Source organism: Ursus americanus, chromosome 10 (genome assembly GCF_024610735.1).
Source record: "Ursus americanus isolate L20-20 chromosome 10, mUrsAme1.1.p, whole genome shotgun sequence".
In the NCBI taxonomy this organism is placed as follows: domain Eukaryota; kingdom Metazoa; phylum Chordata; class Mammalia; order Carnivora; family Ursidae; genus Ursus; species Ursus americanus.
Genome location: NC_142136.1, coordinates 58,469,269 through 58,497,151, shown reverse-complemented (window position 1 = coordinate 58,497,151; position 27,883 = coordinate 58,469,269). Strand labels below are relative to the sequence as shown.

Here is a 27,883-nt window from a genome sequence, read left to right as displayed (position 1 = left end):
GAGTGGAATTAAGCATATATTTAAAAATGAAAATTATTTTAACTGTTGACAAAAAGACAAACTTGACTTTTCTTCAATTAAAGAGAAGTTTAATTGACATATCTTTCTCCCCAAATCTTTAACCAAAAGCTAATCACTTCAGAGGAAAGAAAAGAATATAAAAAAATAATGGGAGTACAAAGACATAGGTCTCGAATGAGACAAACAGTCACTGAGAAACTCAGGGAAATATTAAACAGAAAGACAGTGTTATCAATTTAAAGCAGGCTTTCAAAACACTTTAACTACTATAGAAACCAGTTTCCACTAATTGTTTTTAAAAGTAGAACCTATGCAATTTGCTAAAAACAGCAAATATATATCTATTAAGAAGTCCCTTTATCTTCATGTATCGGAGGAGAAAGCTATTATAAGAATCAGGAAAAGCTATTATCAAACCCATAAAATCTTAACAATAGTTGCTAAAATCTAGAAAGGAAAGACATTCTTTTCAGCCCAAAGTGAAGTCTTTATATTATATTAAATATCTTTATGAAGGACATAACACAAATCAAATCATTCTTAAACCCATTTTCTGCCCTCAGACACAGACTGTGTTTCATCCTTTGAGTTCCAAGGCTGGGCATAATAAAGGTACTTGGCAAACATCTAATGACAGTGAAAATGCTACAAAACCTTTAAATGTAACTTTCAAAAATATTCTAGGGGGTCTGGGTGGCTCAGTCAGTTAAGCGTCTGCCTTCGGCTCAGGTCATGATCCCAGGGTCCCGGGATTGAGTCCTGTGTCGGGCTCCTTGATCAGCAGGGAGTCTGCTTCTCCCTCTCCTTCTGTCCCTCTCCTAACCCCACCCTCGCTCTTGCTCTCTCTCTCTCTCAAATTAAAAAAAAAAAAAAAATCCTTAAAAAAATATTCTACATGCCATCTCTTGTTTTCTTCTAATCTTTATTTCTCTTAAAATGATCACAGAAAACCACATTAGTGAAGTCTAACTGGTGATAAAATTGTATACCCTTTACCCTCTAAAATCATACCAACCCATAATTCCAGTCCTAATACCAGTTTCTGCAATCAGTATCCACCAAATCAATTTGTTCCAATAAATCAGTGTCTATTAAAAGTCACCTTCAAACCACAGAGTCTAGGAGGTAACTCAAGAATAATTTATCCGAAACAGTGATGTGATAAAGCCATTCAGGAACCTATTGCTGGGAAACCAAGAAGCACCAAGGTACTTCCTAATTATGACGAAAGATGAATGATACTTACTTTAAATATTTTGATAAGTCATCACTTAATTCTTTAGGGATGTAATCAGATATCAGACCATGGGCATAACGAATATAATCCTCTGAAGGAAATAGAATGGAGAGTGCAAGAAAAAAAAATTAGTAACAGTTATGGTAGTTTCATAGTCAAATTAACCAGAGTTAAAATTCTGGCTCTGTCTGGCCTTAGAGACTCTCTGAAGCTCTTAGCCTCCGTTTCCTCATTTGTAAAATGTGAATGCTAATATCCATGTGTTAGAGCAGTGAGCGGTTTCATGGATGAGATATGATAGAGGATGATATCAAAGATAGGAGGTGACAGAATACAGCAGATGTGCATCAAACGATAGTTAAACCAAAAATTCAGGGTCTTTTTCTTAGTTGAGGCCTTTGAATACAAATAAAGCTCACGATCAGCTATAACAATATGACATATTCATGCCTTTTAAAGACTAATCTTTTCTAGGTCTGTTTCAATATAGAATAAATCTAATTAACAAATAGTAATGAATATGTTCATTTAAGAGATGTAATATGTGTGATGTCTCTGTCAAGTACTTGCTGTATAAGAGTCCTGAACATTATATATACTCTCAAACTAATAAATATGCCTTAAAAAACGTAAAAAACCAAGCTCGGTAGAATGTATAATCATTAATTCTAAAGCACCTGGACACTCAGTGCTAAGGTGAAGCGGTGGTATCAAGGAGATGCAGTTATAGAAGTCAAAACCTGTTGTAAAGCCCTGTTTTTTAATTCAGTATTTTATGTAGAATACTAGAGAATAATCTAACTTAATATATGGGATAATCATATGGGGATATAAACCACTAAAAGCACTATCCCAGGTTTGTTGCTGGGATATTCATTTGCTTCTTCTTTTCTTTCTCTTCTGCCTTCAAACTAAGATAATAATTGGCCAAGCATTAAAGTGACTGCTGCCCAGAGCACATCATCTCAAAGTCTTCAGTGACAGACTTTCACTACCAACATAGAACTGAAAGTTACCACCGGACCCTTCTTAAAATGTGCTCTTGGTTCTAGGTTAGTAATTATCCAATAAGTCATGAGAAGACAAAAGGAGCTAAGAAAGCCGACACATTATTTGTTTGCCTCTTCCGGTAGCTTACTGAACCAAAGATCTAAAAAAAAAAGGAAAGCTTACTTTATGGCTAGGCCCTAAATGGCAATATAGCCATGCCCAGACCCTTATATTTAGAGATTGGTACAAACACTGGATTCAGAGCAGAAGACATGGCCTCCTAGCTAGGAGGGGTGACCTTGAATAAGTCATCTACTCTCTGAGACCACAGTTCTTCACTTTTATTTTTAAATTTTTTTAAATTTTTAATTTTTTATATTTTTTAAAGATTTTATTTATTTATTTGACAGAGAGAGAGGCAGTGAGAGAGGGAACACCAGCAGGGGGAGTGGGAGAGGGAGAAGCAGGCTTCCCGCTGAGCAGGGAGCCCGATGTGGGGCTCGATCCCAGAACACTGGGATCACGACCTGAGCCGAAGGCAGACACTTAACGACTGAGCCATCCAGGTGCCCTGACAGTTCTTCCTTTTAAAATGAGATCTGTCTAAATAATCTCTAACATCCCTTCACCTTCTTAAAATATATATATATATGATCCATCCATCCATTTGACTCAACTCCTTTTCTTTTGTTAAAGCCAATCAAAAACTGTGATAATTGGTACACTCAGTATGGCCAAAGGTGTCCACCATTTCCAGAATGGCAGGAGTCTTCTACCATCTATACGTGCAAGGTGTTTTAAGGTAGATTTCTGCAAACCAAAGACTGCCTGAATTACCTGCAATCACAAACAGGCCCCTGGTCCTAGTCTTATTTGTTTTAATGACGAAACTCAGATGCTCTGGAGTTGTATGCCCACAACAGGGGAACACTGAATTGGAGCTTAAAGTCAAAAAAGTGTCTGTCCTACAATTTGAGAATGTTAATTGCATTAGATAGCTGTTCTTATTCAACTATACATACAAAAATAAGAGGACACTATACCGGAAAAAGCAAAAGAATCTACCTTAATAAACTAAAACAAAAAAATTGCCAAGGGAATCAATTTTCATCTAAAATCAAAATATTAAGACCAAGAGTAGGACATACACTTCTTGAGAGTAAGATGCAGGGAACTGCGGCCCATTGGAAACCCTGGGCCACACAAACAGAAGGACAAAAAAGGTAAGAGTGTTGGCTTCCGAGTCAGGCAAGCTCCATCAGCAGCTCAGCTCCACCTTTCACTAGCTGCGGGACTTCGGGCGCAGCCTCCAGACTCTCACTGTCAAATAAGACTTGTAGGGAGGGTCAGCTGAGATACTGTGTGTTCACAGGCAACTCAAGCAAAGGGCTTGGCACACAACACACCCTCAGTAAACGATAGCCAGAGCTGTTAGGTTGGTTATTACTATTAGCGCAAAATAAATATTTGCCAAAGGCACGATTTAAGTATCCATTAGCGACAGAAATGATCTATGGTAGAAATATTACTGGGTTCTGAATTAAAATGCACACATGCCACAAGATCTAAGAGAACACATGGCCAAGAATGAGAAGCTTCTGAGACACTAAGATTATAAAATTGGGGGCGCCTGGGTGGCTCAGTCGGTTAAGCGTCTGCCTGCAGCTCAGGTCATGACCTCGGAGTCCTGGGATCAAGCCCCATGAGGGCTCCCCACTCAGCAGGGAGTCTGCTTGTCCCTCTCTCTCTCTGACCCCATACTCATGTGCTCTCTCCCTCTCTCTCTCTCTCCTCTCTCTCAAATAGATAAAATCTTTAAAAAAAAGATTTTAAAATCATAAGACAGCCATTTATACATCAGCAACTTCCTCCAGGCACAAATGATTTCTGACAAAAGGATTTACTTACCTTCCTTGTCACTGGAAACCGGGTCACCAAAGAAAAATGTAGCTGCCTGTACCCGGGCGCTGACATTTATGTTATTGGTTTTTAAGGCTGATACAGTCTGATGAACCTGTGAAGTCACCAGAAAGGGAACATCAGGGTATTTCTAACTAATGTTAGAAATCCACCACCTTCCAGATGGTTCTCAATCCATTTCAGATGCAGGAAGAAGTATCTGAGGATCTAGAAAAGACTTCACCAGGAATCAGACGATGAGTGATGGCCACAGCATTTTGGGATGATGTCATGACATGGACTTCTTAAGGCTTACAAAATATGGGAGCACTGGCTCTGGAGTTGGGCTGTTTGGGTATGCTCTGTGACCATGGACTACTTACTTAACCTCTCTGTGCCTCTATCTAACAGGGACGTGAGTAGTACCTAATGCATAGTACAGTTGTGAGGATTAAATGAGTTCATGTAAAGCCCTCAGAACAAAACCTGGCACAAAGTTAATACGCAATCATTTTTCTAAACAGAATAAATCATAAATTTCCCACTTTCTAGGAATTTAAGAAAAGAGACACAATTAATAAATATAAACATCACTCTGTTATTTGTGTCGTTATCATTTGCTAAGGACAAAAACTAAACGCCAAGATCCTTCTCAGCACTTACCCTGATTCTTCAACTACTACTAATGCAAATGAAGGGTGAACCACGGGGGCACTTTTAAAATCCTTCCACTACTTTGTATATTAGGGGCCTGACTCTGCAAGGTTCATTTCCATGTTTCCAGGTTCCCCGTGTGGCCTGTAACATGATATGACAAGCATGTTTTTACACACAAGATAGAAGAGAATCTTAGGAATCAGTACTATACTGGTAACCACTGAACTTGAAAAACTTTGGTATCAATAAACCTGGTCTGGTGAGATTCTTAATCAGTGTGAAAGTACACAATTTTCTTAGACCAGTGGCTTTCAAAGTGGTTTTTTTGTTTGTTTCTACTATACCCACAGTAAGAAACACAGCAACCCAATACTTAGACACATATATAAATAAATGTTTCAAAGAACCATACTTAATACTTGTCCTTACTCTGTGCTATGCTTTAATACATCTTATCCCATCCCAATCCCATCCCATCCCAATCCCATCCAATTCCATTCCATTCCATTCCATTCCATTCCATTCCATTCCATTCCATTCCATTCCATGAGAAATACTGGTTGTGACCCACTAAATCAGTATGAAAAATACAGCCCTAGACTTTATATTAGTTCTAGGATTTCAGGATCACGAAGATCCCTCGAGCAACCGGACGCTGAGAGTGAGACATACTTCCTCGAAGCCTGAATCCTGTCTGCCTCAGCTCCCTGCCCTGCTGTGTGAGCAACGTCACCCTCTGAGACAACAGCAGGACTGACAGCAGCAAATGTGCCTCCCGCCTGATACTACCTGGCGTGGAGGACACAAATCTACATCACCAAGTAGTGAGAACTTCTTTGTCAAGTGTGAGGGTCATGGGCAATGGGGATGCAGGTCAAAGGAAAACATCAAGCTAACTCCAGAGATACATGAGTTAGGGAGGATGAAAAGTAAAAGATTTCTTTTCATATTTGGATATCTTTATACAGTTTTTCTCCTTTAGCGGGATATATAAAATGGCCTTTGGATTCAGACTTAGCACCTTCTCTAAACAGTTTTTTAAAAAGTTTTTGTGCCATAGGGTATTGGAGATGTACTATACCTTTTTCTCCAGCCACTTTATTGTCTTCTCCTTGCTGTACTTGTAATATTTCTTTTTGTCTATTTCTGGATTAAAGAAAAAAAAAACAGAAGAGTGTATTAAACAAAAAATAAATTCATAAAGTTATATCATATACAAGATATATATATATATATATATATAAATAAAATATCAACAATTTAAAAATGTTTCATAACAGTTTATAGTCTTGAAAAACTCAATTTATAAGCCTGAGAACATACTTGAGAGGTTAAAAAAAGTTCCAAAACAGAACTTGGGTGCCTCAGGTTTCATTCAACCATTAAATGAATGGGAATTTAAGCAAATCATTAAATTATACTAACAGTTTTCATTCCAAGGAGAAATATTTTTCTTTTCTTTTTGTTACATCTGTATGAGATGACAGATGTTAACTAAACTTATTGTGGTGATCATTTCATAATACCTGTGAGTCAAACCATCATGCCTTACACTTTAAACTTATACAATGATGTGTATCAATTACTTCGTAATAAAACTGGAAAAAAGTATACAAACGAATCTGTAGAAAATCTGTAATTTTTAAAACTCAGCTAATTAACATGCCAAGCAACCTTCAGTTTTTGAAATAACTAGAGGTTTAGTTCAGTGTTTTCAATGAGAGACTTCTTTCCTTTTTTTTTTTTAAGATTTTATTCATTTATTTAAGAGAGAGCAAGCTTGAGAGAGAGAGAGAGAAAGAGAGCACGCACAAGGAGGGGGAGGGGCAGAGGGAGAAGCAGGCTCCCCGATGAGCAGGGAGCCCGATGTGGGGCTCGATCCCAAGACTCCAGAACCACGACCTGAGCCAAAGGCAGACACTTAACCAACTGAGCCCCCCAGGCGCCCCGAGAGACTTCTTTTCTAAAGTAAGAATGGAAATCCCAAGAAAGGAGACTGAGACTAAATGCAGATGCACGTGAAGTGCACTGCAAATGTTTAGGAAACAAGGCTTGTTAACTACTTGGTACTGTCCTGGTGGGACTAGCGAGAAAGAAGAAAAGATATGCCTATCTTTGAGTGCATTACCAGTATAACCATAACTATATTTCAGGGGAATTTAGATTTATGATAGGCTTGACTTGGCCCTTAACGGAGATACAAGTTTCACCTCTTTAAGTTCCTCTTCCTCCCCTCCCAATCCACCTAGCTTTACATACTGTGACATGAGCCCTTACTTCCTCGGTAACACTTCATTCATGGAGTTTCCTGCTTTCTGTGCAATCGTAGAGGCAGCGCTTGCGCTCCCAGCCTCCTGCTTCACGCAGAGTGCTCTTCGGGGCCACTGGAAATCCTAGGACCAGATGCACACTCCTCCCGTGTGATCTCACTAGCCATGTAGAATGACATTTTCTCTTTCTTCCATAATCGTTGTGGGAAATGGAAATGCTTATTCAGGGATTGTTTTCTGCAGTCTATTAAATTGCTTGCATTCCATGAAATGGTTTCTATATGGGAGAGGGGCTGGCCTTAGCTCCTGTACGTGTCCTCCCCATTCCAGCCTGTGGTTGTCAACACTGTAGGTGACAGGAGGCATGATGGAGTGCGGGCTGGGCCTTTGCACCCATCTCCTCAGGATGTGTCCCTGGAATAACGAAGGAGAGACTGTTGGCTATGGTGTTGTCAGAGTTTGAGAACTCCAAGGGGCAACGTCCGCTATGCGGGAGCTGGGGGCAAACCTGGGCAAACAGCCTGCTGTGGAACCAAGGCAGGGGAGACTGGACTCAGCTTCCCTGGAGACAGCATCCCACCGATGTACAAAAATCAGGGGAATTCTAAGAGCATTACAGCAGTCAGTCAATAAATGTCCACTGCTGCGTGGGCTGAGACTTGTACAGAAGCCGCGCTCATTGCCGGAGAGAAATCTCCGAAGAAGGTCAGTGTAGAGGTCTCTCCTAAGAATTCCTGCCTAGACTCTGCTACTCACTCCTCTCTTTCCTCTAAGATCCACATTTCTTGAAAGAACATTCTACAATGTGCCACAGTTTCCTTCCTCTCTCACACTCCCTGAGCCCCTTGCAGGCCCTTCCTTAATCCTCTTGAAGATGCTCTGTCACCAGAAGGGGAGACCACAGGCTCTGAGCCATACTGCCTGGGCTCCGATGCACCCAGGGCACGGTGTCACCGGTTAAATGAGGTGATCCACACAAAGCCGAAAGCACAGCCCCTGACACATAACAAATACTTAATATTACTTTAAAAAAAGATTAAATGACAACTTGCTAATGATAATAGCATCAGAAACTGATGTATCTTCAAGCCTGTGTAAGTTCTTTATATACATGTCTCACAGATGTTCGAATGAATCTCAGGTGGAAACCACGGTCTGTCCCCTCCTTAAACGACTGGGTTCAAGTGAAGGGAACTACATCATCCAAAGTCACCGGGCCAGTAAGCAGGGTACCAGATTCCTACTCTAGCTGACTTCAGAGCTGTGGGGCTGGTTTCATTTTATCGAGATCAGTTAGGTCTTCACCCTTCTCAGTACTTTTAACCCTGTTCTTTGTGGGAAAAACTTCTTCACGATTCTACAAAAACTTTTCCTCTTGGTTCTTCTATGTCTCTGATGACTTTTCCTCTGATTTTTTTTTTTTTTTTGGCTTTGATTCCTCCTGCTCCAAGGCCAGCTGTACCTTTCTCTGGGGGTGAGTTCATTTTGTTTCAAGAAGACCAAACAACCCCAACCAGGAAGCCCAAAGCCCTGAGCTGAGGCTCTGTGCCTAAAGACAGACTGTTCATCTTCCTCCCAAACCATCCTCCTGGTCAACCAGGCTCGGATTTCAAAGCCATCGCTTACTCCTGCCTTGCTTTCCACATTCTGTCACTGGATTCCAGCATCCCCTTGTGGGGGCCGTAGAAGATGAAAAAACAAAATAAAACCATCAAACAAACAAAACATACCATGTCAGAAATGAGGAGGCTTAGCTTCTCATGGATCAGTAACTACTTCCGTTTTTTTTTTTAAAAATCACCTTTACTTTATTTACGAATAATGTTCATATGGTTAATATACCCATTTTAAGTGTACAATTTGAGGAGTTCAAACAAATGTATACATACGGTCATAACTGTCACCCTAAACAAAAGGCTGCTCTGAATATTATCGTACAAGTCTTTGCATGGAGATGTGTTTTCCTAAGTCTTGGGTAAATCCTTAGGAGTAGAATTACTGAGTCATAAGGAATTGTCAAGTGGTTATACTATTCTCTGCTTCCACCAGCCAGGTAGGTGAGTTCCAGTAGTTCCTCAACTTATTGTTTTTCTTTTTTATTTCAAGCCACTCTAGTGAATACTAATGATATTTCCTTGTGGTTTTAATTTACATTTCCCTGGTGACTAATGATATTGAACCTGTTTTCATGTGCCTATGGGCTGTTTATAAATCTTCTCTTGCTAAGTGTCTGCTCAAACTTTGTGCTGATTTGCTTACTGAGCTGTATGTATATCATCTTATTACCGTGTTAAGAGAACTCTTTATATATGCGAGATACATATCTTTTATCAGATACACCATGTAAACATTTTCTTCAAACTGTGGCTTAATAGTGTCTTTGAAAAAACAGAAGATATTAATTTTGATGAAATGTAATTTATGGTTACATTTATAATTTTTTTTATGGATAGTGGGTTTTGTGTCCTAAGAAATCCTTGCCTATCCCCACGGTCCCAAAAGTTTTCTTATGTTTTATCTTTTGTTTTAGAAGTTCAGTCGTTTCCACTTCTGCATGTAAATTAGTGATCCATTTTGAGTAATTCTTCCGTATGACTGTGAAGTGAGGGTTAACATTGTTTTTCATATGAATATCCAATTTTTCCAGATCATTTGTTGAAAAGACTATCTTTTCCCCCACTGAATTATCTTGACACCGTTGAAAAAAATTCAATTGACTATATAAGTGTGGGTCCACTTCTAAACTCTCTATTCTGTTCCATTATCTATATATTTATCCTTATACCAATGCCACACTTTCTTGATTATTACAGCTCTAGAGTAAGTCTTGAAATCAGATTGTGTAAGTTCTCCAACTTTGTTCTTTTTCAAAATTGTTCTCGTTATTGCAGGTCTTCTGCAAATTCATATTAATTCTAGAATCAGCTTATTTTCTTCCCTCCCAACCCCCCCCCCAGAAAAGGCTGATAGACATTACATTAAATCCACGATCAATTTGGAGAGAATGGACATCTTAATAATATTGAATCTTCAAATTCATGAATATGGTATATCTCTCTATTTATTTAATTCTTTAATTTCTCAGCAATGTTTTGTAAAATCCAGTGTACTGGTCTTGCACACACTGTGTTATATTTATTTCTAGAACTTCATGATCTTTGATGATATTCTGAATATGTTTTTATTCCATTGTCCAATTGTTCACTGCTAGTATACAGAAATACAATTCATTTTTTGTAAATTGACTTTGTATCCTATTTACTAGTTACAGCAATTATTTTTTTATAGATTCATTTGGACTTTCTACATACATGTCCATATTGTTTATGAATAAAGATGGGTTCACTATTTATTTCCAATCTGTATACCATTTATCTTTTTCTTGTTTTACTGAAACTGTTAGGACTCCCACTACAATGGTGAATAGAAGCGGTCAAAGCAGACAGGTACCCAATCATAGGGGAAAATTGTGTTCAGTGTTTTACAGTGAAGTATAATGTTAGCTGAGGTTTGTCACAGACACCCTTTACCAGACTGAGGAAGCTCCCTTCTATTCTAATTTGTTGAGAATTTATATTATGACTGAATTTTGTCAAATGATTTTTTTCTGCATCTATTGAGATGGTCACACGGTTTTTCTTTTGTCATGTGTAAATATAGTGAATTATGCAGATTGATTTTCTAATGTTCAACCAACTTTGCATTCCTGAGATAAATCCCACTTGGTTAAAATGTTACCCTTTTTATATATTTGATTTGCTAATATTTTATTAGGAATTTTTCAGTCTATGATCATAAGGGATATTGGCCTGATTTTCTTTTTAAAATAAATAAAATTTTGACTTTGGTAATGGAATAATTCTGGTTTCTTAAAATTAGTTGGGAAATATTCCTTCCTTATCTAATTTCTGAAAGTGTTTGAGTAAGTATATCATTATTTGAGTATTATTTCTTCTTAAAGTATGGCAGAATTCACCAGTGATGCTAATTGGGCCTAGAGATTTTTTTCTAGGAAGTTTTTAATTATCGATTTATTTCAGATTGAACACTCCCTGGACAAGATGATCAATAAGAAATATCCAACTCGGATATCCCAGAATGCTACAAAAGGAACAAGTGCATAATCTACTGTTTAAATTTGAAATTTACAAATTTTCATAGGGGGTTCAAAATATTCATGAAGGCCACAGATTACCCAAAATTATGAAAAATACCATAACATATTTGTTCGTGTCTTAAATTTAATATTTGCAAGAGTTGGTGAGTTAGACAATATGTACATATGCTGGAAAGGTTTCTTTCTGTAATGTGTCTGGTGCCTATAAAACTGGTCTCAAACATCTGGAAAGACTGGGTTTACAAAATAAAGATGGAATAAAAGTGAGTCCACAATTAAATAACATGTTCAGCAATTGGGTAATCGGCTCACAATCCTAAATTTCCCTGATGTATTATTGAGCAAACTGCCTAGAGCACATTTTCACATCTACTTTCTCAATGTTTTCCATAACAGAAACTCATATGGTCTCTTTTTTTTCCTGCCTCCTGGGGATAGAAACTTGGCAACTGCACTTGGGGTATTTTAATCAGGTAAGTTCTCCTGGCTCTTCCTGTTAATCACATCGGACAGCCTAGTGCAGCTTTGGCTTGCAATACGAAACAGTGCTACACTCAAGATGAAGTTCATAACCGTTTATTAGGCCTTTCCCCTGTCATCCGTCCACTGAATGTGAGCTTCTTTGGCAGGAAACGTACTGAGCCCCAGAGCTAGCAAACAGAGACACATCATTTCCTTCACTAATAAAGCAGGCAGTGCTAACTAAGGTCACCGCCATCATCGCTGGGGATATAAACAACCATGGCTGGGTTTACTCGCAGGGACGAGGTGGGTAGGGGGAGGTTCTCATAAACCTAGCAGGCTTAACCAGATCTTTCATGTCACAGACTTTTGAGACAGCATCTGGAGTCTAATATCAAAACAGCTGGCTGGAGAATCTGAGTGTTTCAGGTTTTGCTCTACCTGCAGAGTGCCTATGGAGAGAATGGACATTAAAGACAATCAGCTCTCTTCTTTATCTTTGCTCCCTCTCATGGATACCACCTGACCACTCCTTAGGCTGCCGCTTTGTTTCTTATTTGGAAAATCCTAGCAATAAAATACGGAGCAGAACCAAACACTAACTTATATATGGACAGTAAGCTAAATTTGAATAAGCAGCTGGGACCCAAGGCAATCGCTGAAAGAGGGGAATGGGTGCCTGAGAACAGAAAGCTCACTGCCAGGATGAGAAACTCGTCTTCTCCTGACGTTATCCTAGTTCTCTGTCTTCTTTTCTGTCTCTGTCTTTCTGCCTCCCAAAGGGAAATTATGAAGACGGGTTATACAAGGATTGTTTTTTTAATAAGTTTCTATCTCTACGTGAGATATCACCTAACAATTCTAACCGAGTGTTCTGGAAGTGTTACACAGTTGCAAGAAGGAAGGGAAAGCCTGGCTGTTAGTCACGGGTTCCAGCTCTGGTTCCCCCACTTCTACTTCTGTGACGCTAGTCCAGTAACTTCATCTCTTTGAGCCTCGGTCTCCTCATTTGTAAAAATGAAGGTTGTAACAATAACGAAAAGGAATTACTGTAAGGATACAATAACGTATGTAAAATACAGGTGATACATAATAATTTCTCATTAGATGGTAGATATTTTCGTCAACCCTTCAAACTCTTCATCTTACAGACTGAGGATGCTGAAAAGTTTAAATGATTTCTTCAAAACTATATAGCAAATATACTTTTAATTTTCCTTGCAAGCCATCAGATCCTGAGATCAGATTACCAGACTGTTCTTAAAGAAATTCTTTCCCCAAAAAGAGATGAAGCAAATATAATAAAATATTAACATTTGTTGATTATTGGGTTGAGTACAAATAATATTTGCAGTTTTTTTATCTGAATTTTTTGTATCTTTAATTTTCTTAAATTAAAAAAATTGTTTTACTGGCCCACATACTTTCATTTTCAAAGCAGATATATTATCAGCCTACATGTAGTCCAGGTTTCTAAACACTCTAGGCTGCCCCAAATTTTTCTTTCTTTCTTTTTTTAATGATAGTAAGGCAAAACATAAAGTGATAATTCAGATTAAATTTCATACAGTAAAAGATGTATGCAATTCTCTCTAAAAGTCTTGACAGTTTCTTCATAATCAAATTCTTCCCCTAATAAATGACATTCTATAAATCTTAAAATAATGGAAGGTTTAAAAACAAAACCAAAAATTTTAAAAACAAGAAAAAAAAGAAATTGTAGGATCTCTTATATCTCTTAAATATGCTTCATCCTCAAAAAGGCCTCTTCATCAAAATACAGATAAACAATCTCACATTACTTCCTTTACCCCTTAACCCAGAATACAAATATGTGAAATATTTTCTTTTTGTCAGTTCTGTATACAAAGACAGCATACTGAGATAGACATCTTTTCCCATGAAGATCCAAAGAGAAATTCACAGTATTGAGGCTTATTTAGAGCTGGTCAAACAAGTTAAGTGTAGGGCATGCACTTTCTATTACAGCAGAACTTCCAACAGTTAGGCGATGTTGAGGAGTGAAAGAGATTAGGAGGGTAGTTCAGATAATGATTTAATCAATGGTCAGGGGTTCCGTGTGAAAGAAGGAGGGAATGAGAGAGAGGGAAGCTCTTGCTCTGAAACGCAGGCTGTAAGCTAACAAATGCCAGTGCATTATCACTGTTTTGAATCTGGGTTTCTGGGTTTCGGTTTAAGACAACTGTTCTTTATACAGCTCATGTAAGCATTTGGGATAATGAATTAATTGCATTTTCAATTTACATTAGCTTGGTACAATTAAAATGACTTGTGCTTATTCTTCATTATTTAAGCTTTCAGAAATGGCTATGAGCTAATTCATTTGTTCACCCACAAAAAGATTGTTATCTCCTCCAAGCTCAGCATCAGGGGATGTCTCAATGGGACTGTTTCGATAAAACCTTGGTGCCACATACCACATCCAAAATGGAGCTCTAAGCCTGCCAAGGGTGTGAAATGTAAAATGCAATCAGTGAGGCTCTCCCCTTTCCCACTGTAAGCTTACACTTCTTGGAGCCACTAGTTTCTCGGGCTCAGAGCTGTCACAACTGCCAAACCGACCAAGAACAACCACAGCTCATCAGCCTGTTGTTTTGGTTCCCACACTCTATGTCCATAGTAACCTTGAAACTATTTGGATGACCTTTTGGATACACAGATGCTAAATTTATATAGTGTTTCTAACTTAACAAGACATACTCTCATACACCGCCTCACTTCCTTCTCTCCGAATTCAAATGAATCCTCTCTTCAGTACCCCCAGCCTGCTCCTCCCACCCGTGTCTCCAGGAGGCCACGCTCACTGCAGGTCAAGGCACAACCCAACAGTCATCCTTGACACCTCCTTCTTCTTGACACCACCCAACACCAAATGAGGCTGCTTCTACCTCTCGGGTCTGCTTTCTGCTAGTTCCAGGTGCTAAGCTCAAGCTACCATCGTTCCTGCCTAGACCACTGCAGCAGCCTTGGTCAACCCAGCCTTAAATTCTCCAATAGGTTTTTCACATTATTGCTCTGTCCTGCTCAGACGCTGCTGACAGTCCACTACCATTGGACAAATTCAGACGCTCACAAGGCCCTTCATCATCTGAACCCCTTGCCCTGCATTCCCACCCCTTTCCTTCCTTACCAACCTAAAGGCATCCCTGGCATCCTATAATCTGGCTAACCTGAACTCCTTAGAGCTTCCTACACATGACCAACTTTCCCATATACCCATGCCTCCGTTATGCTGCTACTCAGACTTATCCTTCAGGGCTCCACTTAGAGGTCATTTCCCCCAGGAGAGCAACACCATAGCCAACTACCCGCACTCCCCACCCGCCAGGTTATAAACCTGGTCCTGTGCATCCCCAGAAAACCAGGAGTTCACTTCTATTACTTTCTGCTGTCATTGCCCTATTTGCATTTGTCCCCAGTAGACTCAAAGCTTAATGAGGGAAAGGATAATGTCTTATTTATAACTAGTTTAACTCTAGTGCTCAACATATGCTTCTTAGTAGGCACTCAATAAACACTTCTTGATTCAATGAAGGTATAGGCTTTATGTAATTTTACAATGAGAAATCTGAGGCAGAAACCAGTCAAGGAACTTAACTGAAGTCACGGACTAGTTCAGAGAAGAACCAAGACCAAAGCCCAAGTCTCGTGATTCCTGGCCCTGTGGGAGACAGGCCACTGTACTCCACGGTTAGAATTTCCAAGACTGAACAATCCAATGCAATGGAGGAGGTCTGAACGACAGCTTCCCCTCTGACTGACATAGAACAAGCCTTACATTCATTCGGTGGGGCAGGTGCCCAACCTTTCCAACAGCCATAAGCCTGATTTCAAAGGCCACATACTCTACCTTTCTCCTCTGTCACATGTCGAAGTAACTTCTCAAGATCAGGAAGTTTCAGCAACAAGATGCAATTTGGAAACATGTCATCCACCACAACTTGATCAAGGGGCTGGAACTTTCCCTGAAAAAAGACTTCATTCAGTCAGAATGCAAGCACTCCAGTCAGCAAACTCACACATTATAGAAAAGAGAAAAAGATACACCATCTCATAGCTGGAGCTTTAAACTAAGTTCAAAGTCGCTTGTTTCACCTAAGGAACCCCTAAACTAGGATAGGCTCCAGAACTGACTCTCAGCTCCCTCTAGGAAGCTCTGGAAAGAACTGGGGTTCCAACCAGCATACACCACCCATATCAAAAGTACAGTCCCTGGATGAAACAGGGGGGAAAAGTTCTGGAAGAGCACTAGAAGGAAGCCATGGAAGCCTGTGGAGAGGGTAGAGATTGCACTGGGCTGGTCCAACCCATTCAGTGTGAACAAGAACCAGCTGAGGTCACAGGGCAGGAGTCCTGACCATCATGTAGGAATAAGCTCAGACCACAGGCAGAGCAAACGGCTCCCTCCCTATGCTTACCCCGGGGCTGAAGAAAGAAAACTACAGCAAGGAGAAAATCACCGAGATGAACCTGCTCCTGCCGGGGCTGTCTGACAGAGCTTCCCAATGCAGCCCGCGATAAAAGGAAAGACAGCCGAGCGGTACGTACCGGGAGCTGCACACGTAGATTAGGCTCATCCACAGAGCGTATGAGGCTGGTGGCCAACGGGCCGGGATTCCGAACATTCTTCTTCTGCATCAGGTTATTTTTACTTAACTGTGCAAGAGCGTGGAGGGGCGAAGTCTGTCTAAATGATTAGTCCCCTGACTTGGAGATACCGGACTTTATAAAAAATGTATGGTTCTGCCCATGTCCCACTTCTAGCTCACTCTGCTTTTCTGTTTTAGCGACAACTCCATTTGAAGACAAACCGTCCAATCAGTTTTCTTTCTATGCAGCTTTCTTTGGTTTGAAGGGTGAAATCTCATTCATTCAGTAGCGTTTGTGAAAGCTCGTCATACTTTCTGTTAATACCTCAATTTCAATGCTGTCTTTTTCTTTCAGATAGTAAGAATAATTCTAAGTCTTATTGTCTTTAGATATCTACCTTAATCTATATTCTTCCACGGTCCACAAATATTTTAAATATTTAGCAATTTAAAACAATACTCTAGATATATAATATGGGCTGCCACACAGTTATGATATAATAATTTCATAATTAATGTTTCATTCTCACTTTCTTTATCATATATACTCAAAAAGGAAATGCAATAAGCGACTTGCTTTGAATATAAAGTTAGTAACAGTTGGGATAGCCAGAAAGAAGAATTTTTCTGATGTTAAATCTTATGATTAAAAAAGACTAGGTCAACATTTCAAAAGTACATGCCAATATTCTTTAACTCAAAAGGAAAAGATCATGTCTAAAATGCAGGGAAGGAAATACCTAAATGTCTCATGAGTTATTTTATAGGGCATTTCAAGTATTTGAGAAGAAAAAGTAAGACGGTTTACAGTGAAAGCCAACGACCACTTTGAGCAGGATTTCTGCTTCATTCTGTGTCTGTCGACAGAACCAGCCACAGCGCCCTCAGGACTCCCGGAGGGCCAGGAAGAGGGTTAATTCACAGCGGTCACGGTCACGGTCTCAGTGGGGCACAGCGGGACAGCCCCACAACATGGGGGAGGGGCTTTCAATGCGCATCCTTACAGGCGCTAAAGCTGGTGGGTGACTTTCTCTCTGTTAATGTATCCCAGAAAACAAATGGGAGCCGACTGAAGTATTCAAGGGAAGACTACCAGATCCTTGCTTCTGGTGGTGACCAGACCGTTCCCATCCATTAGAGACGAGGACTTACTAGCCCTGCCGCTCATACACCTTAAATACGCTGGCTCCATGGTAGCTTCCAGATAATGAGCACCAGGAATGAAGTAAGGAATAAAACTTCCCAATCCACACTAACGGACAGAGGATGTAGGAAAGGAGGGGACTAAAAGAAGCTAAGCTGCATCCGGAAAAAGCATGACTTACAGTTTGAAGTCCGTTTTATTGCTTTCAGTTTTTATAGCAAATTAAACTGATACACCTACCATATGGAAGTTTTGGAAATTTGGCCTAAGGGCTGAATAAGATGAGCTCATAAACATTTAAACTATAAGCCAACATAAGAGTATGAAAACCCAGATTCTTCTCAGCAGTTTAAATAACACTTATTCCTTAAAATTGTTAATTCGCAGATTTTCAAACTGTGGTTGGTAGATCCCTGGGAGTCTCTAACACCCTTTCAGGGGGTCCAGAAGCTCAAAACTAGTTTCACAATAATGCTAAGATGCTACCTGCATTTTCACTGTGTCGACAGTTGCCCGGCCAAGGCGGGCAGGCTCCTTAGCGCCCGTCATGGCCATGCCACCAACCTGTCCTACTGCTGTGCTCCTCACTGCCACGCAGGACAGTTAAAAAAAGAAGCCAGTGTCACTTAAGGATATCCTTGATCGAGGAGTAAAAAGCAATTCAATTTAGTTAAACCTTGACCCTGAGTGCAAATCTTTTAACTATTCTGTGCATTAAACGTGATGCTGAAGCCCCTTCTGCCGCTACCCAGGTGAGGTAATCACCTCAAGGAAAAGCGCCTGTGTCACTGAGTCCAGAGCAGAAATAATCACTTTTTGTGGGATACCACTGTTAACCGAAAAAACCGTTACAGACTAGGGCTGTTCAGACTTGGGTATTTGGCAGAACATAAAAGAAGTGAACGTGTCACTTCAAGGAAAAGACTGACAGTACTTGTGGCCAATGATATAATTTTAACTTCCAAGCAAAAATTAGAATTGTAGAAAAGTTGTATCTGCTGCTAGGACAGCTTCCCAACATATAGTTTTCTGATGAGATCAGTGGTGATATTAACAAAGGACAGAGAGAGAGGAAGACAGAAATGAGATGTGTCAACATTTGGAATATCTGCAGAAATCAGTGAAACGATATTTTCCAAATGACCAATGCATAGTATTACAAAGTCATACATGGGTGAAAAATCCATTTTCCGTGCAAAACAGCCCAGTGGATTTTCATGTAAAGAAAACATGGGAAATTCATCAACAGGGTTTCAGATTCCACACTGTAACTAATTTTTAAGAACCCACTACCCCTTGTTGATTTTTAGAGTAGTATCAAAGGAGAATACCCGCAATTGTCCGAAAGAGCCATTCTACTGTTCCTCCCTTCGATGACTACATATGTGGGTGAGGCTGCATATTCCTCATATACTTCCGCAGCAATAATACATGGAAATAGACGGAATGCAGAAACAGATACGAGAATCTAGATGTCTTCTACTCAGCCAGACATCCACAAGATTTGCAAAAATGAAAAACAGCGCCACACTCTTCACTGAATTTTGTTGTTTCATTAAAAACATGTTATTTATGTTAACATGTAATGGGTTCATTATTTTTATTTCAAAATAAATAAAAATAAAACTATTTTTAATTTTCTCAGTTTTAGTTTCTAATGTAGTAAATATTGATAGCTAAAACCCACAGGAACAAAAAGCTTTTGGGGATCCTTAAACATTTTCAGGAGTGTAAAGGTATCCTGAAACCAAAATGTTTTAGAATCTCTGGCTGAAACTATTACCGTTAATGAACTCTGTCTTTGTATTGGCAGGGTAAATTTCATCTAACTGGGATTCCTTAAGTCTTAGGTACAGTTTCCCCCTTAATGAGCTTTTACTAGGCACATCTCGGTTTACCTATTTAACAGTCTCTCAGAAAGAAGAAAATGAAAGAAAATAAGTCTTCTTTCCTCTCTTAAGGCCCAAGGTCAGTTTCTTAACATTTGTACTGTATTTCAAAACAAATGAGTACTTAATGATAAAATTTTCATCATTAGGCTTTTTGTCAAACAAGTAAGGCATGCGGCATAGAGGGCTAGGCCATTCTCAGAAGGCACAGGTAAACTAGTCAGAGATTAGTGCTGGTTCTCAGGCCTGTCGGTGGTCTAATCCATCCCAGCACACGTGATACAGGTGTTCTAGACCAACTCTACCGATCTGAATCAAATTAAGTTACATCTGCATAGCGGGGAAACTACATTTGGGTCATTAAAAGGAGAGAGAGAAGACCAAACAAAAAGCCATCTACTCTGTTCCTTCGCTGTTAAAGTCCCAAATAGGGCAGCTCACCTCTTTATCAGCCTTTCTGAGGTAGTGGAGAAGCAGAAATAGAGGGTCCATGGGTGTGGCAAAGTGGAGAAGTCCTCCTGCAGATTAAAAGAGAACAAAAGGAATTAAACGTCTTGGAAAGACAACTTAGTTATGTCATCTTAATCCCAGTGTGGAAACCATTCCTTGAAAAATATACGTTAAATTCCAAATTCAGAAGCACTTCTTACACAGAAACAAGATGCTACACAACTCTTTCCAACGGCAGCATGTGCTACAGTAAGTGTAGTCACCACCCGTCACCGAACAATGTTATTACGATCTTAGTGACTATATTCTCTAAGCTGTACTTTTCATTTCTGTGACTTATTTATTTTACAGCTGTAAGTCTGGACCTTTTAATCTCCTTTATCTACTTCGGCCACCCCCACCTTCCCTCTGGCAACCACCAGTTTGCTCTCTGTATTTAAGAGTCTGTTTTTGGGGGGCACCTGGGTGGCTCAGTCAGTTAAGTGTGTGTCTTTGGCTCAGGTCACGATCCCAGGGCCCTGGGATCGAGTCCCACATCGGGCTCCCTGCTCAGCGGGGAGTCTGCTTTTCCCTATACGCAACTTGTGCTCTCTCTCAAATAAATAAAGAAGATCTTTAAAATTCAAAAAGATCTATGCACCCTTGATGTTTATTGCAGCACTATTTCCAATACCCAAGGGATGGAAACAATCTAAGTGTCCACTGAAGGATGAATGAATAAATAAAATATGGAATATTTAGAAATAATTTTTAACAGAGGTCCTCCCACCACCCCCAAAAAGGGCAAGACTTGGGGGAAATACTGAGAGAATGTGAACCAGGCAAACATTAGGAGACCTGTATGTATATATTTATCTGCAAAGCTGGAGTAAATGTAATTTCTTATGCCTTTGAAGATGAAGCCATGGGCAAGCAATATTATTCTCTCCATACATAGCTCCTTCTATGGAACTGCCGGTGATCCAAGCTCAGAAGGTGGTTCCCCACCTGAGACCCTACCCTCTCCAGACCTTATCCTATCTTCCTACTCCCTAAGGAAAAGGCAAGACGAAAGGAGTCTAATAAGACTGAGCATAAGAAATAGGAAACTCTGAAGTAAGATTAATGGTACTATCCAGGCTAAAGGAAAAAAAGGCAAATCAGACAAACTAGCGTACCTATTCGCAACTCTTCTTTCCTCTATCACAGCCCCTCCAAGCATCCCAGACTCCTTCCTCCATGGAAGTGAAGCAGAAGAGGTATCTCATCAAATGGAACAATAAACAATTGCTTTATCTTTATACTTATTTTGGTTTCGGGAAACATATGTACTTACTTTTATTCCTTAACGGAGCAACCTATGTAATCAGCAAGAAATTCCAACCCTAAATTATATATATGATTCATTGTCATAGTCAATAAAAAAATTTGAGAAAGTAATTTCACATTATGACATTAGCTGATTATTTTTTTTAAAGTAGAAGAGAAGCTTTTATGAAAACAACCTATCAGAAGCTCTAAGCTCATTTTATATGAGGCATCCATGATAGTCAGAAATTAGAAACAGGTTTCTAGGTCTGAAAACAATATCCTGGTGGCTATTCTTAACAGCAGCTCTTTCTTCAAGGCTAAGTTTAAAAAGAAGACAATGATGAAAAAAGCAGACACTTTTGCTATGAACCTAAAGCTACTCGAATAAATAAGGTCTATTAAAAAGAAAAAAAAAAAAAAAAAGCAAGTACCAGCTCAGACAGTCCTTAGGAGAGGTGATCAATCACTGCCTCCCAATATTTCCCAGTTGCATCTGGATATTACTGTGTCTCTCTAGCTAAACCCAATTGCAAGTGTATTACGTTAGAAGTTAGAACTCTCATATATTGCCAAACGAATAAGCATAGCAACGACAATAAAAGGGAATATATACTTTCCACCTGCCAGACTATATACACAGTCTGCCATTGCATTTTGGCAACTGAAAGCCATTTCAAATATTCTCATGCACATAGGTACATGAAATTTATCACCAGCAATAAACTCTTGTTCTGGAACGTCTTAGAAGAAAAACAAAGTGGCCTTTCTACACTGGCACTAAGTGGAGACATACACAGTCAACAGAAAGCAGAGGGCTTATAAAGAAATAGAAAATACTCTGAAAACAATGAGAAAACAGGTAGAAAGAAAACAGGAATATATAATGCCTCACCTATCCCTGACTCCCCCTCACCTTCCCGACTCCTTGAACCATCAGAATATGTGGTCTCCTTTTTCCTTCTAAGTCAACACAGCCGCCAAATTAGAGGAACATTAAACGAATCAGAACTTTGATGTTGGGTGTGTGTGTTGGGGGTGTGCAGGGGTGGGGGCAGTAGTAATTTATATGACAAAGCATTAAAAAATCTTTGTTCTATTCTATTTTATTTTAGAAGCAACATCAGTATCCATTTGCAAAGAAAGAAGTTGTCAAAACTTGAAGATCTTCAAAAGTGTCTAAGAGAAGAACAAAGAATTCCCAGTTCACACAATGTACGCTCCTGTGTTAGAAAGATCACCTAATTTCTGACTAAGGGTGCATCTGTGTTTTAGGAGACAAAGCAGAGTTATTAGTTTAAATTTTCCTACTATCTAAGATACGTAGATATTGATTTAAACTTACTCAAATTATCTTTCCTTTCCACTTGATTAAACCCTGTTCTGATACCAAGGAAGGCTAAGGCATGGACCAGAATCCAAACTGGGCAGACAGGCCTGTAGCCCCATGCATGAAGGATGGAAAAGCCAGAGTATGTGTTTAGTTAATGGAAATATATACACTAGTCACTTACCTGATTGGACTGATTGATTTATAAACCAAGAATGGTGTTTTTCCTTGAAAACTTTTATTTCAAACAGCTGCTGTAGACACATATTGAACAAGTAAATGGTTCCTTCCCCTGTGAAGACAAATCTGTTTTTTATTTGTAAGTTTTCACACACACACACAAAATCAAAAGACTGTCCAATAGTTCTGAGGAATGTTCCTAATACGGACATAAACATACATAGATAAATTCTATACAGACTGACTCCAAGGCAAGTTTATAGCTATTATATACAGACGCTTGTTTTCCAGCTCTATAATCCTCACTGAACTTAAACCCATAAATAAAAAAGCACAAATCATTCATCTTAACTGCTACAAAACCTCTCACTGAATCCTCCAATAGTTCTCAAGGGGAAAACCATTTTTAAACTACCTAAACCTAACGCTTCAGCTAGACGAACTGAGCTGGTCTGTGGCTCCCCACACAGACGGCCCAAGATAGGGACGGGGCCTACGGACCCCAAGGGCCAGCTCTAAGTGAGAAAGGCAAGGGCCCTTCAATGCATGAAATGTTTTTCTAACCACAGCACTATCAAGGGCCCTGAGTTTGAATCTATGTGTACCACAAGTTGGGAGTGTGCCCTTGGGGAAGTTATTTAAACCTTTCTGTGCCTCTGTTTCCATATCTGTAAAATGGGAGCAATAGTGAACCTACCTCACGGGTTTTTGTAAGGATTAGAAAGGCTGAACACATGTAAAGTTCCTAAAACAGTACTCGGCTCATAGTAAATGCTCAGCAAATGTTAGCCTTTATTTTTCCACAAAGTAGTAAATGCAAACGTTTGTTCCTCTGTGGTTTACAGACATTTAGATAAAACAGAAATTTTACAAGAAGCCTGAGTTTTTTGTGTACTTTTACTTTCATTAAATGCTTTACAATCTTTACTGCTACCTAAGACTTCTCCTGAAAATATCTGTTTGCCTCAACTTAGTCTTATGTATAATTAGAAGTTCCAGATAATATGAATTTTCAATTCAAATTCAATTCCATTTTGAGGAAAAGGAAACTGGAAGAAGCCAGGAATTTTTGCCTTTCTTGTGGCTTCTATTTATGTCTTTCCACCAACAACAATAACAAGGCACAATCCATTGGCTTTCCCTTGCTTTTACCATTCAATATGGTACCCAACAACACAATGCTCTAATTTGCTACTATCAGATGCCTACTCAAAATCTTGTAAAATTAATAACAACCTTATAACATAAATCTTGTGAAATAAATTAACGAAAAAGTAATCCCATATAGAGATGAATATCAATATTACTATGTATTTATGGTATATTTTAGTATTTTTACCTAAAAATTAGAAAACAAAATGCACTGAATATAAAGTTAAAATGAAATTAGTTGCAATAAAATACATATCTCTGTATACAATGCTTTTAATATAAAAAAATCACCTCTTGACTGGGAATAAATATACTGCCTTTTGGTCAGAACGAAATAAGGGAAGTACCGCTAAAAATGAAAACACTCAAAATCTTGGCATGTCAAGTAAAAATCTTGTTTTTTCTTTTTTACTCCGGCTGTTTATTTTACTTTACAACATAAAATGAATATAAGTGGACACTAATGTTGGATAACTACTCTAAGAAGAGTTGGCTTAAAGTAAATTAGTCTGCTTTCAGAGGGAAACCAAACACACCACTTTCTGTCTTGCATACATTTCTGAGTGAACAGTTCTATGGATTTAAATTAGAAGAAGAAATAAAAAATGTTCAGGTCAAGCTTGCTTTTGTCACCCAGTAATGCCATTTGACCTTTAAAAGCTATTAAGGAAGCACAAAAGGACAAAAGTACGCACATACGCTTTTCGGCAGCGATGTTTAAAAACATTAAAGGTACTGTTATTGGAGGAGAAGGGGGTGAAAGCTTACCTGAACATGGGTTAACCAATTTTACAAACATAAGCCCACTTTTCATCTTCTTTGAAGCATCTTTTAAATATTCTGAAAAGAAACAATGAGTTTATAAAATTAAAAGACATTTACTTTGTTGCTCACCTTATTTACTTTAATCTGTTTTTTCCCCTTCTGTTTATATGATTTTTTTTAAAGATTTTATTTATTTATTTGACACAGAGAGACAGCCAGCGAGAGAGGGAACACAAGCAGGGGGAGTGGGAGAGGAAGAAGCAGGCTCCTAGCGGAGGAGCCTGATGTGGGGCTCGATCCCAGAGCACCGGGATCACGCCCTGAGCCGAAGGCAGACGTTTAACAACTGCGCCACCCAGGCGCCCCTGTTTATATGATTTTTCTTGGTAAACTCTCTAACTCCAATATGGTTGTACCCTCTGTGTCATACTTAGAAAGGCCTTCTCTTCCTCAAGCCTATGAATCACCTATATTTTCTCCAAATAATGTTGTATCTTTAATCTATCTGAAATATATTTGGGTATGAGATATGGAGAGGAGATTCAACTTTTATTTGTTTTTCAATGAACTGTCCAGTTGTACCAATGCTATCTTCTGAATGACCCATGATTGAAATAATTCCTTTATGCTAAATGTCTAAACTACATTTATAAGTCTGCCTATGGAAATTCTATTTTGGTCTAGTAATCTGTGTCTATATTAGCATTACTACTTTCAATATTTTGATTATTATAGCTTTAAAATACATTTTAATATCTATTGAAGTAAGTTCTCTCACTATATTTCCTCTACAATATTTTATTGTCCAAGTTTTAATGCTGTAGATCAAAACGCAAAGACGACGACCACTCCATAACATCTTCCATACATTCTGAACGCACATTCATAGAACTAATTTAGAGACGCTCCAAAAGGAACAAAGGGGCTCTAATAATCTAGCTTAGCAACAACCTACCAAAGAGCAAATCAGAGAGCTTTGGGGTAAGGAGTGGCACTTTATTGTTTCTATTTTTTGGGGCCCCCACTCCCTTTACCCCACTTCAGATTTTCATAAGCTTAAATACAGCAAGCATGATTAGAAATAGGCTTACTCATAAATGGATAATACAACTTTCTTCTTAAAATAAGAGGAACATTAAATATATAAAATTAAAAATAAGCCCTAATTTTGAGATTTCCACTTGCAACTAAATGGAGTAACAGGAATTTTATTTATCCTCCCACTTAAAACCACCACCACCACCAACAACAACAACAAAACATATGAAACAACCGTGTTCAAGACACTGGGCATTGAGCCATGCAGGACAGTGATCCCTGAGAGATGGGCAACAATTGAGGTGAACTCTACGAATGACTCCGCTTACTGCCGTGAGAGAGTTTTCATCCGCAGCGCAGGACAGATGGCCCCAGGTGAAGCCTGGCAGACTCCCTGCACTGAAGAGATGCAGCTGAGCGTTCTAGAGGCACCATGGCTACAGTTCACTGGGCGGCGTACAGGAAAGGAGAGAGCTACAAAGAAAGAAAACCCCAGAGATGTGCAAAGGGTACTGCTTGAGTATCCAACCGAGGACGGATCAATGCATGCAGACGATGAAACTACCTGAGGGCCAGGAGATTAGAGGGGAGAGCACCTCACGTTCATGCAGGGCTGGGAACTCCAGACAGACAGGAAAGCCTCCCGATGCAGAGGACTCAACAGGGTCTTGCCTCAGCAGGCCACAAATAGCCCTAGCCTGAATGTTGCAGTGGTACCAACAGACTAATTTTAAAAAGCAAGACCTAAAAGGATCCAACTGTTTCTGAGCACCTTCACTGTGCCCCAGGATGAAGCTCAAGATTATTTATAGGAATACAAAACTACTAATCGGTCAAAAAGGTAACATTCACAATGTCTGGCATCTAATAGAACATTACTGGGCATTCAAAGAAGCAGAAAAATATGCTCCATAATGAGAAAAATGAAGAAACCAATTATTGAGAGAGGGGTCCTGGTATTAGACACAGATGTTAGACTGAAAAAGCAGGAGCATTTGTGTATTTCTCACGCACAAAAAATTAAGTAGAGACACAGAAGTTTTCTTAAAAGACCCAAATTGAAATGAAAAATACACTAGATGGGATTAATGGCTGAAGAAAAGATTGATGAACTGAAGACATAGCAATAGAAACTATGGGAAATGAAAACACAGAGAAAAAAGAATGAAAAATAGACATCAGTGAACTGTGGGACAACTTCAAACATCCTAATAATACATGTGTCACTGGAGTTCTGAAAGAGAGGATGTGGGAATGGAAAAAATATTTGAAGAAATTATGGCTAAATATTTTCAAATCTGATGAAAACAATAAACCTACACATCCAAGAAGTTCATAAAGCCAAAACACAGGAAATAGGAATAAACTATACATCATAATCAATAGTTCAAAACCAGTAATAAAGACAGATCTTAAAAGCAGACAGTTAAAGAAGACACATTATGTACAGAGGAACAAAACTAAAAATGACAGCAAATTTCTTCATTGGAATCAAGCCAGAAGACCTCTTTCAAGTACTGACAGACAACATGACGATCCCAGAGAAATTACCCTTGAAAAAATAAAGGTGACAAATAGTCTTTTTCAGACATGCAAGAGCTCAGAGCGATAACCACCAGCAGACCCACACTACAAGGAGTGCTAAAGGAAGTCCCGGCAGAAGGGCTAGGATACCAGATGAAAATACGAACCTAAACAAAGACACGAGGAGCACTGAGAGTGGCGACTGCAGGCGTAAATCAATAAGAAGTTTTTTTCTATTGCTTAAGTCTCTTTAAAGATCACTGACTAAACAAAAATAACAAGTTAGTGTGGGGTTTACAACATACATATAAGTAAAATACATGACAACAACAGCATGAAGGCCAGGACGGGGGAAAGGAAAGCATACTACTATATGTTTCATAATATTGTGATTTTCTTCTGCCATATGTGGAGGGGCGTGACATCATCTGAAGGTAGGTAGGATCAATGTACCTGTGCAATCAACCCCAAAGTGGCCACTAAAATTAACAAAAAATGCCGTCACTAATAAGACAACATAGGAGATGAAATAGAATCATAAAAAAATACTCAATCCAAAAAAAAGGCAGAAGGGGAATAAAAGAAGTTACAAAGGACAGATGAGACAAATAGAAAACAAACAGCAAGATGACAGACTCAAACCTAACCCTATCAATAATCACACCCAATGTAAATGTCTGTACACTCTAATTCAAAGGCAGAAATTTTCAGACTGGTTAAAAAAGTAGGTAATTGTCCACATTAGCTAAATCGTGGAAGGAGCCAAGATGCCCTTCAACAGATGACTGGATTGAGAAGATGTGGTCCATATATACAATGGAATATTACTCAGCTATCAAAAAGAACGATTTCTCAACATTT

The 27,883-nt window shown here is 39.0% G+C and overlaps 1 protein-coding gene across 3 annotated transcripts in view; it reads right to left on the bottom strand.

Moving 5' to 3' along the window:
- Positions 1-27,883, bottom strand: part of RNASEH2B (ribonuclease H2 subunit B) — a 69,197-nt gene that overhangs the window by 20,158 nt on the left and 21,156 nt on the right. For all 3 annotated transcript variants that reach the window (XM_045796871.2, XM_045796869.2, XM_045796867.2), the window contains exons 2-8: positions 24,464-24,535; positions 22,548-22,655; positions 19,738-19,814; positions 15,525-15,639; positions 5,886-5,950; positions 4,157-4,262; positions 1,268-1,349 (exon numbers count right to left, since the gene is read on the bottom strand). In XM_045796871.2, the coding sequence (XP_045652827.1) occupies positions 1,268-1,349; positions 4,157-4,262; positions 5,886-5,950; positions 15,525-15,639; positions 19,738-19,814; positions 22,548-22,655; positions 24,464-24,535 (625 nt within the window). The remainder of the gene's footprint in view (positions 1-1,267; positions 1,350-4,156; positions 4,263-5,885; positions 5,951-15,524; positions 15,640-19,737; positions 19,815-22,547; positions 22,656-24,463; positions 24,536-27,883) is intronic.